Below are 13,960 nucleotides of genomic sequence, written 5' to 3'. Positions count from 1 at the left end.
GGTGAAACCAGGCTGCCCCTTGGAGGCAAGGACACTGAGTCTTCATCTGACATTCTTTGGGCATGTTGTAAGGAAGGATGAGTCCTAGGAAAGGAACATCATGCTTGGAAGGGAGGGATAGTGCAACAGAGGAAGACCTTCGATGAGATGGATTGATTCAGTGACTGAAGTTATGAGGGTAGGTGTTGCGCGCCTTGCCTGTCCAGCAGGAATAAGGACACAACACACCAGTGATTCCTTCTCATGGCGGTTTACTCAGGAGTTAATTACAGTTAGAGAGAAAAACACATGGAGTCCTTCTCCACCCTTCCCGGGTGCGGCTTATATCCCCTTCTCGGTACTCCGCCCATCAGTCTCATGTGTCATGCCTCCATTGGACCATTAACCCCACGTGAGATCAAGCCATTGACCAATAGAGACACAGTGCCCAAATAAGGTCTTATTTGTGATTAAGGCAAACAAAGAGAAGCAGGAAATCAGCGCTATCTTGTAATGGCAACCGCACACGGCCTTCCACAGGTAGGTGTGTCAGAGACAACGAGATTGGCAGAGGACAGAGCAGGGTTCAGGGTTGTTGTACATAAATAGGGACCATGAGTCACGAGTGACTCATCAACAAGAACTAAAAAAAAAGTTATTTTATATGACAAAATATAAAAAAAGTTTGTAAATTTTCATTAGATCATTAATACATTTTGTTCTATAACATTATTCTCAATACCCAGAGTAAATGCACTTTCCCCACTTCCTCTCTATAATTCTGACTTCCATTAATCTCTTCTCTATCTCCCTTTTTAGTTTATAAAGATTTATTTACAAAGTTTGAATACATTGTTTTTCACAAAAGATCCTTCCCATTTCCTTTACCCCCTGCATCGAATTGTGCAACCCTATGATTAACACTCTACCCCACCCCCTGCCCATCCTCACCCTCTGCTTCCACCCTGCCCCTCCTTGGATCCTCATATGCATTCTACAATAATGGCTTAATACATTATCAGTCCTTGTGGGACTGAGTTAGTTAACTCAGCACAATGCTCTCCAGTCCCTCCCAAGTCAGGCAGTAATTTACAAAATCGTTGCTCGTGGGTGCTGCCTAGTATAATGTTATCTCCCTTTCTTTAGAGATAATATACTGACCACTCCCTCATGGTATATTACCTTTCCCTTGTTGTTGTTATGTGCCCTCCAGGCGCCTGCGACTCATAGCGACCCTATGTACAACATTCCTAAACTCTGCTCTGTCCCGTGCCAATAGCACCGTCTCGGACACACCCATCCCAATCACCTGTCACTGAATCAATCCACCTCATAGGGGGCCTTCCCCTCCTGTGCCATCCCTCCACCCTCCCAAGCATGATGCCCCTCTCCAAGTACCGGTCTCTCCTTACAACATGTCCAGAGTATGTTAGATGGAGCCTCAGAATCCTTGCCTCCAGGGAGCCCCCCGGTTTGACCCTTTCCAGGTTGAATCTGTTTGTTTTCCTAGCAGTCCATGGAACGAACCCTCAATACTCTTCTCCAGCACCACAGCTCAAAGGCATCAATTCTCCTTCTACCTTCCTTAGTCATTGTCCAACTCTCTGATGCATAACAGTGATAGCAAAGACCATTGCCTGTATCAGACACACCTTAAGTCTCCAGAGAGACACCATTGGTCTTCAGTACTTTGGAGAGGTCCTTAACAGCAGACTTTCCCATGGCAATACGTCTCCTGATTTCCTGGCTGCTGGTGCCGAGTGTTGACTGTGGAGCCAAGCAAACTGTAGCTGTGAACAATCTCAATCTCTTCACCATCCATCCTGATGCTGCCAGTTGGTCACGTCTCTATGTATTTAGGGAGCTCTGGTGGCATACTCTTCAGAGCGGTGCTAACCCAGTGGTCTCTGGTGGTTGAAATCCATCAGCATTTCTCCATACAGTGATTGGCAATCTTCTATGCAATTTACACCTTCTCAAAAACCCACTGGAGGGTTAGCTACTAGTCTGTTCCAACTCATCAGCAATGATTATATATTACTGATTTTCACTCCCTCCTCCTTTCTATTCTTCCTGTCCAACAGTGATATTGGGTGTAAACTTTTCTTTCTTTAGCTCTTTTTAATAGTGGTCTTACACAATATTTGTCCTTTTGTGACTTATTTGACTTCATATACTATCCTCTAGATGTTGTTGTCTATCAAATTGTTTTTCACAGTTGCCTTACTCTATTGTGTGCATTTATCAGTTTCTGTATACATTTTATAACAATCACTATAATCACAATATTGGACACTTTTCTGACTTGCTCCCTGTAATTTTCGTTCCATTAATCTTACTCTATTCTCTACCCACTCCTTAGCTCTGGTAGCCTAGTGGCAAGAAGTTCTACTGCATTCCTGAAGGGATGTGGTTCAAGGTCATCAGCTGCTCTGTGGGAAAAGGATGGGCAATCTTTCATGTGAGTAATTGCCTCTGAAAACCCACTGGAGGGACAGCTATGGGTCGGTTCTGGCTCTATGGTACACAACTCCTTTCTTGCTTCTCTTTTGACCATATGTAGCTGGTCATTCTAAGGAGTATTACTGGTCACCTTCTAGGTCTACCAGCTGAAAGTTGAGCCACAGGGTGAGTTTTGTTCCAGGTTCAAAGGGTAACTAAGAACAATTGCCCCTAGGAACCCACCCGTCTCTCTAAAACCAGGAGGACGAGGCTTTCTTGTTTTTGCACTGTTTCATATCTCCCCTCACTCTATCCAGGATCTTCTACCATGTTTCTTTTGGGAGCGGTCTCCAGTGGTGTCTCTTTTGGTCTCTGTGTCATGAACCTGAGGTTCACGTGTCCACTAGTGCTTTGGACTAGTAGGTTACTATGCACCTTTGCTTTGCTCCCTCTTGTTTTGGACAGGGAGAGACCATGAGTTGCACCATAGATGTTTGCTACCATTTAAGAACTCAGGTGCAACTCCCTGAAGTAGAGTGGATTTTAGTAGTTTTACTTTAGTAAAACTTTAGTAGTTTCAGTAGTTTTACTTTTTCTTCTGGGCACTCCTCTAGCTCCCTGAAGTTGGTGAAGGCCACGAAGCACACATTGACCAATGACATAAGAAAGTCTATGAGGTGGGTCATGTTTAATTCCTAGTATAAGACTGAAAATGTTCTTTCTCTGTCAGTCACAGACAGGAGAAAGCTCTGTTTATATGGAGGTATGATGCTGAGTCACGACACACAGACGGGCAGCTGTCAGGAAGCAGAGTGCACTCAGTGGGAGGTTTTAGAGATACTCTGTGCACTAACGGAATGGCCTTTTAGGAGTGACTCTGTTTTGCTCCTTATAATATCAGACCTCAAACTAAACGGCACCTAACAATAATCACTGTAAGTAAAGTGATTTCATTCCGAGTTCCTAAAAGTAATCAGTTGGATTTAGTCTAAAAAGTTGAATTTTAAGATCATTGGTAGATACCAAACACCAAAAGGTTATCCATCTTTGCTTGCTTGGTAATGCCAGATTTAAATTAAAAATACTCAACTACATTTTGAGCAAAATAATTTTATTTTCTAATACATAGTACAGATATACATCCAATGTGTTTATTTTACACATCTACTCACAAATGACTCCCATATTTTCTAAATTATAGCCATTTTGATATAAGTATGTACCAGGTGGTCTTCACTGAGATGTGAAAAATGACTTTTGACAGCATTCTGAACGTAAAGCATCTGTCACAGCAGAATTCACTTAGTTTTATCAATGGAAAGCTTTGAAAAGTTACTACATTTGCATCTAATTTTTCCAGATGAAAAGAATGCAGCAGTTTAAGCTTGTATTCCAGAGAAATTAGTTTTTCTGATGATGGAACCACATGTCCACTGTATTCGAAAGGGAAAAAAACAAAAGACCAAATTAGATTGTGCTGAACAACAAATGAATGAAAATCCAACTTTTCTATAAACTTTTGTTAAAATTACAATTCAAATAAAAAATTAAAAAATAATAAAAGAATTCCTGATATGAACACTATGATCCTAGCAGCTTCCTCTCTCCCCTTTCCCCTCCCTCTCCATATTATATACATGTATTATATATATATATTATATCACGTTATATCACATAATATATATTATAACATGTATCATATCATATTAGTATTATATATATACCCTTATCCCTAACCCTAACCCTGAGGCCCTCGGCCAGGTTCAAATTGTTTTCCTGTCAAACATTCTTCTAGGTGGTATAGCACTGGTCTGTGCATTGCTGTAGAGGTAACTCATGGTTGCTGTGATGCTGAAGGCTGTGACAGTGATGTGCCAATCGTGGTAATGGGTATCCATGGTGGACAGTGGTGGCTGGAGCTTCCCGACTAAATCAAGCCTGGAAGCAGGAGCGGCATCCACTTCCGAAATGGCTTGCCTCCGGAAACTCTATGTACGAACAGTGCTCAGGCTGTTCGTTCATAGGGTCGCTATGAGTCGTCTACGACTCGACGGCACCAAACAACAACAACATGCTAAGTATATATATTCTCCACATACACACAAAAGCTTTAATGTCATTTTACTGAAATACAGATCTTACCATCTGTTGGTATTGTACAGGTAGATTCACATGGTGGTGGTAACTGAAAATAAAGTATTAAAATGCATTAGTCTCATTCCAGGAAAAAAGAGCTCAAAAAAGTACACAGACATGAAAACAAGACTATCTAAAAATCATTGATAATATACAGGAACTCTGGAAGGTTTCCTCTGCAGCTAGACACACGAAGACTTAGTCTTCTGGGTTTTAATGACATGCAGGAGAATAACAATCTTTTTAAATGAAATAAAACAATTTTATGCATAGATAATTTTTATATATTCACATAAATACACAATGTGAACAAAGTGTTCTTATAGAAAAGTTCGCTAACTTGATCACTGGTTTCTTATTTACCTCAACTTTAAATGCCAAGGTTAAGATATATAAATATAAAAATATAAATATAAAGGGAGATCATTGATAAATTATCCTTTTTCTTGTTTCAATTACAAGGAAGTAAAAAGTCAGATTTTATTTTTCTTATTTAAGTTATAAATGAGAACAAATCAATCTTTTGGCTCATCCAAATCAGATAATAATAGCACAAAACCAGAATCATTAGTATTATGAACCTTATCTACAAACATACCAAAAATTTGATAAATACTTCTTCCATCTTTACCATAATCAGGCCAAGTAAATGCCTTTTGGTTCTTTTATGGCTTATAAAAGGCACAAAGACACTCAGAACATTCTGGGATAATTTTGAGTTTTAAAAATTACACTAGTATGCTACCTGTCCCATTTATAGCTGACTAGGACCACCCCTCAGCTTTCCCCTTCAGATGTTGATTTATACATTTTCCTGGCTTATAATTTAAGACTATACACAGTTATGTGCATATAAGAGGCACTCAGATATTTTTTGAAAGCAGCACTTGACTTTGCACTTAGTACATTTTCAGCCATCAAGTGTTTTTGTTTTTAAAAAAGAAAAACTTCTACATACAGCATCCACAATGGCCTTGGCAGCATCAGGGTCACACTTGAAGGGGCTCTCAGACACTGTTGTGTTCATGCTGTTAAAGAAAGCAAATGTTGTCATGAGCCATAGAAACAATGTTTCCCACCTTACAAGAATAGTTGAAAGATTTCTACTTAAAAAGTCACATTATTTATTTTGACAAGGTGGTCACCTCCACTATAATGTTAGCAAAATACTTTAAGTTCAGGTTTAAGAACCTAATATTAAATACTCTAATTCTCACTGAAGTATCTGAGAAATGACTCAACAGCATGCATGCACATGCGTGCGTGCACGCACACACACACGCACACACACACACACACACACACACACACACACACACGAAACTAATATGTAGAGTGAGAAAATTCTAAAAGTATAGAAAGTCACAAAATGAGAGCCAATCACTTCCTTACAAAAGGCAGCTCCCAAGGTAAGCACTGTTTATAGGTCCTGTGTGTCCCTCCCTTTTCAACACCTTCAACTATACAGATGCTGGGAAGTGTATATAATCTGCCTAAATGGCTTCATATTAGACATACCACTCTGAACATTGCTTTTTCTAATTTTTTAAAATGTGCCACATACTATCTCATTATATGGACATATTTAACATGCTGATTTAACTTTTTGATATTATAGATGATACTATAATAAATATCTTTATACATACACAAAAATCTCGTGTCCATTTATTCTCCAACTACATGTGTTCTTGGCATCTCTGCTTGCGCTCTGGGAACTACCTGTGTGCAGTACACACAGTGGACTTCCACTAACAATCTTCTGACAACTAATGAAGCATATTGTACTGACTAAGAAAATAAGCTTAGGGGCCAGACTTGAGTTTTTGTTCCAATACTTATTGTTGCACAACCATGTTTAATCTCCTCACAGCCCAATTAGGTGCCCAGAACACAGTAACTACTCATAAACATGTGATTCATTTTAAAGGTAGTAAATCTAGTGCACAGAGCAGATATACTGATTTAGTTGTGATGAGCTTTACATATTTGTCAGAGAGCACAAACTCCCCCTCATTTTATCCTCAACTCTCTGAGGATCCTTCTCTAGTTCCCTTCATACAACATGATCTCACTGCCTCCCTTACAGTTTTAGACTGCACTAATTCCGAGATAGGGAGCTCTGGTGGTCTAGTGGTAAGAATTCACACTATAACCCCAAAGGCACGAGGTTCGATTCCACCAGGTGCTCCACAGGAGAAGGATGAGCAATCTCTTCCTGTATGATTTATGCCTCTGAAAACCCACTGGAGGATCATCTATGGGTCGGTTCTGACTGGATGGTACATAACAACAACATTCAGAGATGATGTTATAGGTATTTTTCAGCTATACAGATTTTATTTTTGCACGTATTTGAGCACTGATTGACAAAACAGGTTATTAAAGAGTTATTAAGAGTCCAGTTATTAAAGCTCTGAAGCAAGCAGGCCAGCTTTGTGCACTAAGCATACAGGGAAGAGAGCTTACCAACTGATTCCTTTCCCATCTGTCTTCTTAGTCACCAGTGCTTTCCAATGGTCATGAGTACTTTTAATAATATCAGTTGCAAAATCCTGCAATTTGAAGAGACATGCCTTATGATTACTGAGACGTGTTCTTTTCCTATTAAAAATTTTGTATTATCAGTATTTCCAAAACTCTGATTCTGTCCATTTTGTATCACTTCCTTGGATCAAACATCAAAGAGCATTTAAATGTATGTCTTTGGATATTTGTTTGATGGATCGCATAGACTTTAGATAGTAACAACCAAGTAGCAATGTAAATAGGCCTAAAGCTATATACCAGAGTAATATTTCTTACCTTATCTTTAAATTCTGCATTGAAAGCAAACTGGTTCTCTGGTTTTCCATCAGGAACCTTATACCTTCTAAACCAGTCCACGGTAGCTTCCAGGTAGCCAGGCTTTAGCCGTTTGACATCATTAATATCTGTGAATAAGCATATTACAAGATGCCTTAAAGAATAATCAAGTACTTCTTATTTTTTTAATTTGAAGGATGGTTTCAAAATCATATTTGGTTTTTCATTCAATCGTTCATGTATTTTGCTTCATAATACAGCAATTCTAATTAACGGCCTATTCTGAGAAAGCTGTGAGGTGGCTTAGCAAAGAAGTTTACAATTCTGAAGCCAACTTCCCTGTTGAAAAAGAACTTTAAAAAAAAACCTTTAAAAATACACTTTAAAAAAAAATCTAGCATCTCAGAAGAAAAGCACCAGCTGTCCACCTCACAGTGTCCCAATGTGTGTCAAAGTGGAATTAACTCTGCTTCTCCAGGGTTCCCAGAATTCTATTGCTAGGCCTTTCTTCTGAGGTGCCTTTTGTTTTAAAAAAAAATTACTTTTTATTTTTTTACAAAGTTTGAACACACTGTTTCTCACACATATCCTTCACCTCACTAACTCATCAAATTGTGCAACCTAATGATTAACACCCTCTCCCCATCCTCACTTCTCTATTTCTATCCTCTTTCCCTGCCTTGGATCTTCATACTCATTCTACAATAATGGCTTTATACAGTATTTGTCCTGTGGGACTGAGTTAGTTCAGTCAGCATAATGCTCTCCAGTCCCTTCCAAGTTAAGTAGTAATTTACAAAATGATTGCTTCTGTGTGCTGCATAGTATGCCACATTGTGAATGTACCACAACTTCTCAATCCATTCATTTGTAGTTGGACATCTGGACAGCTTCCATGTTCTTGTGATGGTGACTAATGCTGCTATGAACATTGGTGGACAAGTTTCGATTTGAGCCTCAGTTCTCATTTCCTTGGGGCATATTCCAAGCAATGGAATAGCTGGGTGATATGGAATTTCTATGTTCAGTTTTTTGAGGAAGTGCCAACTGTCTTCCAGAGTGTTGTACCATTGTACAATCCCAACAACATAGAAGAATTCCTTTCTAAGGACAGGAAAGACAGACAAATGGAAAGAGAACACCTTGGGAAGAACTGGGAAGAATGCTGTTACATCGGAGACACTGCAATCAATGTCACAAAACCAAATGTGGTTGAACTGCTGAACGGAAAACCAACTAGTTCTCTAAGCTTTCTCCCAGATCACAACAAAAAGTTCAAAATAAAATAAAAACGCAGATGAATTGATAAAGAAATGCAGTAGTATACAAACAATGACACAGTAAATAAAAACCAAAACGCTCCACTGCCAGAGAGCAGGTTCTGACACAAGGCATTCCATCAGTTGTTTTTCAAGGCTGTATGCAAACTGACAAGGAGAAGACTGCCTTATCTTCCTTCCACAGAATAGCTGGTGGCTTTGAACTGTCAACCTCTTGGTTAGCAGCCCAACAAATCATCCTCTATACTACCAGGGCCCCAAATAGAATATTGTTGTTATATGCAAGTTAAAACTGACTCATATCTAACCTTCCAGCGAGTTTTCAGGGGCTGTGAACTGCATGGGAGGAAACTGTCCACTTGTCTCCCGTAGAACAGCTGTTAAGATTTGAAATGCCTGCCTTCTGAGTTGGCAGCACAGCTGCTTATCCACTAGGCCACCAGAGCTCCCTAATGAACTATTACTTTCCTAATGAAATTTCATTACATCTCATAAAAAAGTTTTGATACATGCTACAATTCACACAATATACTAAGTAAAAAAAAAAGAGAGACACAAAAGGATAAAATATTGTATGGTTCTGTTATTAGGTGCCATTGAGTTGTAGGCGACTCATAGCAACTCTATGAACAAAAGACCTGAGCACTGTTCATACAGGTTCTGGAGGCAAGCCATTTCGGAATTGAATGCCACTCCTGCTTCTAAGCTTGTTTTAATCGAGAAGCTCCACCAAACACTGTCCACCATGGGTAAACATTAGCGCATTTGGCACATCAGGGTCACAGTGTTTAGCATCACAGCAACCACGAGTTACCTCTGTACAGCAATGCAACAGACCAGTGCTATGTCACCTAGAAGAATATTTGACAAAAAACAATTTAGACCAGGCCTGAGGACTACGGATTAAAATCAGCCACCTTGGGCTTGGTAGCATAAACTGTATGGTTCTACTTATATGAAATGTCTGGAGAAAACAACTCCACAAAGAAAAAATTTAGATTAACTTTCAGGGCCTGAGAGGTGTGGGAGTGATGGCTACTGGATATAGAGGGGCTTTTTAGGGGTAGTAGGTAATATTCTGAGTAAGATAATGAGGATGGTTATACAACTTAATATGCTGAAAAACAAAACTGTAAACAATGGATTGTACACTTTTAAAACAGTGAGCTTATGGTATCTGAATTCCATCTCAATAATAAATAGCCAGTCTGGGGCTATTTCCAGGCTGGGAAGATGAGTGGAATGGAGGGATTCTGCAAAGGTGCTTTTTCTGGTTTGGGGTTGAGACTAAGGTGTGACGGTTGCTCGCAATAGGGTATGAGCAGATGGGATTTGGCCTCCTATTTAAAAAGGCTTTTGGGCCCTCGGGCCTGCTTTTTGTGGATCTCCCAAATAAAACAGGCTTGGGAGCAGGAATGTCATACACTTCCAAAAAGTGTGCCTCTGGAAATTCTATGAACTTGGAGAAAAGATGTAAAAGTTTTATGTTCAAGACTTTGTTCATTAGGGTCACTATGGGTGGTCTAGGACTCTATGGCACTAAACAAGAGAGTTAGAGTTAAATGAGTAACTGGAAACTACGAGAGCTTTTCTTTCCTAGAATGAAGGCCAATGTGTAGTTAATCATGGAAGTTCAGCCATAGGAGTAAGAATGTTGTGTGAAATTATGAGCAGTTTTCTTCCACCACGCCTTTCACAGTTTAAAGACATGAGTTTATAACAGTTTGTCTTTAGGGGTTAAGTTTTGGTGGCGTTTCAGATTTAGGTATAAAGACTTCAGATGCTTCAAACATATTTCTTACCATTATAATTGGCTGCATCAGGATCATCCACATTAATGGCAATGACTTTCCAGTCGGTTTCCCCTTCATCAATCATAGCCAGTATGCCCAAAACTTTCACACTGATTATTTCACCTCTTGCACACACCTGAGAATCAACCACAATCAAACAAGTCAAGCCAATAACCAGAGTCAAGGAAGAAGTTGCCAAGAAGTTTTACTTTACACAAAACAGCTAATAAGGAAGTGGCCCAGTTTCAACTTGGATTTAAATTGTTCCTTAAAGCAAATGACATCAATATTCCTATGACTGAAAATGAGATCTTTTATAATCGATAAGTTTTAATAAAATACTAACGCAATTCACTTTCTAGATTTGTATTATGCCAAAGAATAAGGCTCTCTAATTTTAAAAAATAATTATAGGTTATATTAAAACTGATCGCCACTGAGTTGGTTCCAACTCCGAGCTGATTCTCCAGAGAACTTCTGAAGTTTGTCAACAGCACTGGTGGAGATTACTCATCTGTGTCCTGCAGAATCACTGGGAGATCAAAATGCCAGGAGTGTAGCCTTTGGTTAGCAGTGCAACTCGCTCCAGACGTGTTACTAGAGCTCTCTGTTCTCCAAAATATATACTATACATTCTAACCACGAATCCCATTCGAGAATGGGTTATCTGTGTTCCATTAATGAGGTGAAATCAGCGTGGGGTGTATTTTAATTTACTTTCTTTTAAAATACAAACTAAAAACCTAGATTGCGTTGAAGAAACTTTGACGGATTATGGACATTATTAGACACACTTCTCATAAGAGCTTAGAAGGAAGTTAAGGAAAACTATAGAGAAAATCTATTGTCTTAGAGACATATATGGTGCCTGCAGTATGTGGCTAGAAATGTGTATGTGTTTAATGAGTTTTTGGTATAATTTTCAAGAAAATAATGAACACACTGGAGAATGGACTTTGGACAATGGAGGGAAGGCAATGCTTTTAATGCAGTGCCAGAGAATTTGTCTGAATTCTGTGCAAATGTCTGGTAGAAGGCAGATTAATCAGTGATAATTCAGATATCTGGCTGATGACATTTCTAAAAGAGAACCTAACAGTTTCTCCTTGTCACTTTCAGTAAAGTAGAGGAAAGAGACTTAAAAAATGAAAAAAAGCTTAAATAATTGGGAAACTTGATTGGTAAAGCAAAGGATAGAACGTTTACCAAAGATGTGGCTACACAATCTTTTGGCAAAGAGATTAAACCTGTGAGAGAAACTATGAGAGTAGAAAACCTATCAGCTTAGACTGAAAGGGACAGAAATGGCACGAAGAAAACATTGTTTCTTGGAATTCTATAGAAAATGACCATCCCTGAAGCAGCATAGAGGTCTGCAGATTTACTGAAAGGAGTTCAGCAGGCAGAGCGACCTCAGGCTCAAAGGGAGGGGCTTTAGAAACTCAGTTCTGGAACATCAAGGGGTGAAATGTTAAAGACTGAATTCTGCCCCCTCAAGATACATGTTGTAAATCCTCATCAGTATGACTGTGGTTAAAATGACATAAGGCAGGATTACCTCAGATTATATTGAGTTAAGTTCATGTGAGATATAAAAAGAAATTAAAGAAGCAAGCTAAAAAGTTAGAAATGGGCCAGAGTAGACAGGAACAGAACATTTCCCCCTAGTGTTGGCACTCTGATTCAAACTCCTAAGGCAGCGCTTAAGGCCTAGTAGTGTAAAGAGGTGCACTACTACCACAAAGACAGGTGGTTCTAATCCTCCAGTTGCTCCATGGGAGAAAGATGGGCAATCTCCTCCCTTGCAATTTACAGCCTCTGAAAACTCACTAGAGGATCAGCTGTGAGTTGGTTCTGACTTGATGGCAAATAGTAATACACATGGTAGTCCTGTTATAGCAACACTAAATGACTAAACATTTGGTTTCTTTACATTTTAAAGCAGTACAGACACTGAACGAGCTTATAGCCGTTTATTAAATTCCTACTTATAATGACCCCATAGGGCAGACTAGATCCACCTCTTAAGGTTTCCAAGATTGTTAGTGCTTTTAAGGAAGCAGAAAGACAGATGTTTCTCTCAGAGTAGCTAGTGAATCCATATTTAATCCACTGTGTTACCAGGATTTCTTGCCACTGAGTGAAGTCCTACACCATGGCTTTAAGATCCCTTGTGTCAGTCAGTATCCATCTGTTGGAGTCACATGGCTTGAGATACTTCAGGGATCACTCCAAATCATTAATAAAATTTGTCTTGTATCAAGACAAAACTAGATTCTTGGTACCTAATCCAATTTCAAATTAATAATGAACATTAATATACATCTTTTAGACTGTTGTTGTGTACTGTAGAATTGGAACTGACCCTCTGGCAGGTTTTCAGAGGCAGTTAATCGCACAAGAGGGGACTGCCCATCCTTCTCCTGTGGAGCAACAGGTGGCCTCAAACTACGTGCCGTTGGAATTGCAGCACAGTTTCTTGCCACTGGGCCATTAGCGGCTCCTTTTTTTAGACTAGGCTTCAATTTTATAAATCATAACATAAATGCTAAAAAGATTTTAATTTATCATCCCAAAACATATTTTTTATTCATGTTTATATGTTCACAATGGTTTTAAAAGTATAGACTTTGTATATTTCACAAATATCACCATAACAGTGAAGGGAAAAAAAATTTTGATTTTATTACCTTGCTTCCAATCTCACACACGTCAATTGGATCATTGTCACCACAACAGCCAGTGTGTTTGTCATTGTGTCCTGGGTCTTCCCAAGTCTAAAAAAAAAGAGTGTTAGGATTTAGCATCACTACTGACAAAGTGTTTATTAGGCTTCCTTTGACATGTGGATGGATGGGAGTATGTGACTAGGGCATGTTAGCCTATATCCACAAGGGGACTTCTTAGTCTCGTCACTTAAATTAGACAGATTCAGCAGTAGAATTTGAGAACTTCACCACAAGTAAAGCAGCAACAGCAGCAGAATGCAGCGTGTTCTTCGGAGCCAGAGATTCATATACCGTCCAGACTAGGGCCACTGGAGCAGCAACCTGAACAGTCAGCAGAGAACCAGAGATCCCACAGCACACAGGCCTGGCCTTCCTGGGGACTGCCACTCCCATGGACCACAACTAGGAGCCTTTGCCCGAGCTTATTGGACAGTCTGGAGGGTGGAGTGAGGAGAGAGCCAAAACTGGCAGGACTGAGAGCTTTGTAACACTGGCCTAAAGCTGAGAGACTCATGGCTAAGGTGCTTGCGTGAACATTTTGGAAGCTGTCTTGACTTCTGTTACTAACTTTAAGCCTTTTGAGCTCCTTAACATGGTTCTGTGGGGTCTGTGAGCTATTGCAATAGATTGTGGACCCAGTAAAGCAGTAAAATTTGTGCTAGGGAGCATCAGAGACATGTCTGACCTCAAAGGAATTGGTTTTGTGGTTTTTAATGCTGGTTACAGGGACAGTTCCTCTTTGTGGAGGTGGTAGAAGTCAGATATTAAGTGTGTGTGTGTATATATATATATATAT

At 39.5% G+C, this 13,960-nt stretch overlaps 1 protein-coding gene across 1 annotated transcript in view; it reads right to left on the bottom strand.

Moving 5' to 3' along the window:
- Positions 1 to 3,822: 3,822 nt before the first annotated feature.
- The window catches only part of PPA1 (pyrophosphatase (inorganic) 1), a 25,494-nt gene continuing 15,356 nt past the window's right edge, over positions 3,823 to 13,960 (bottom strand). The window contains exons 5-11 of the mRNA XM_006888980.1: positions 13,126 to 13,212; positions 10,445 to 10,571; positions 7,363 to 7,490; positions 7,027 to 7,112; positions 5,516 to 5,585; positions 4,564 to 4,606; positions 3,823 to 3,854 (exon numbers count right to left, since the gene is read on the bottom strand). Coding sequence (XP_006889042.1) covers positions 3,823 to 3,854; positions 4,564 to 4,606; positions 5,516 to 5,585; positions 7,027 to 7,112; positions 7,363 to 7,490; positions 10,445 to 10,571; positions 13,126 to 13,212 — 573 coding nt within the window. The remainder of the gene's footprint in view (positions 3,855 to 4,563; positions 4,607 to 5,515; positions 5,586 to 7,026; positions 7,113 to 7,362; positions 7,491 to 10,444; positions 10,572 to 13,125; positions 13,213 to 13,960) is intronic.

The sequence above is a fragment of the Elephantulus edwardii genome, unplaced genomic scaffold (genome assembly GCF_000299155.1).
Source record: "Elephantulus edwardii isolate Elephantulus edwardi_28Jun2011 unplaced genomic scaffold, EleEdw1.0 scaffold00074, whole genome shotgun sequence".
Lineage (NCBI taxonomy): Eukaryota > Metazoa > Chordata > Mammalia > Macroscelidea > Macroscelididae > Elephantulus > Elephantulus edwardii.
Note: the sequence above shows the minus strand (reverse complement) of the source record. Positions and strands in the feature narration are given on the sequence as shown.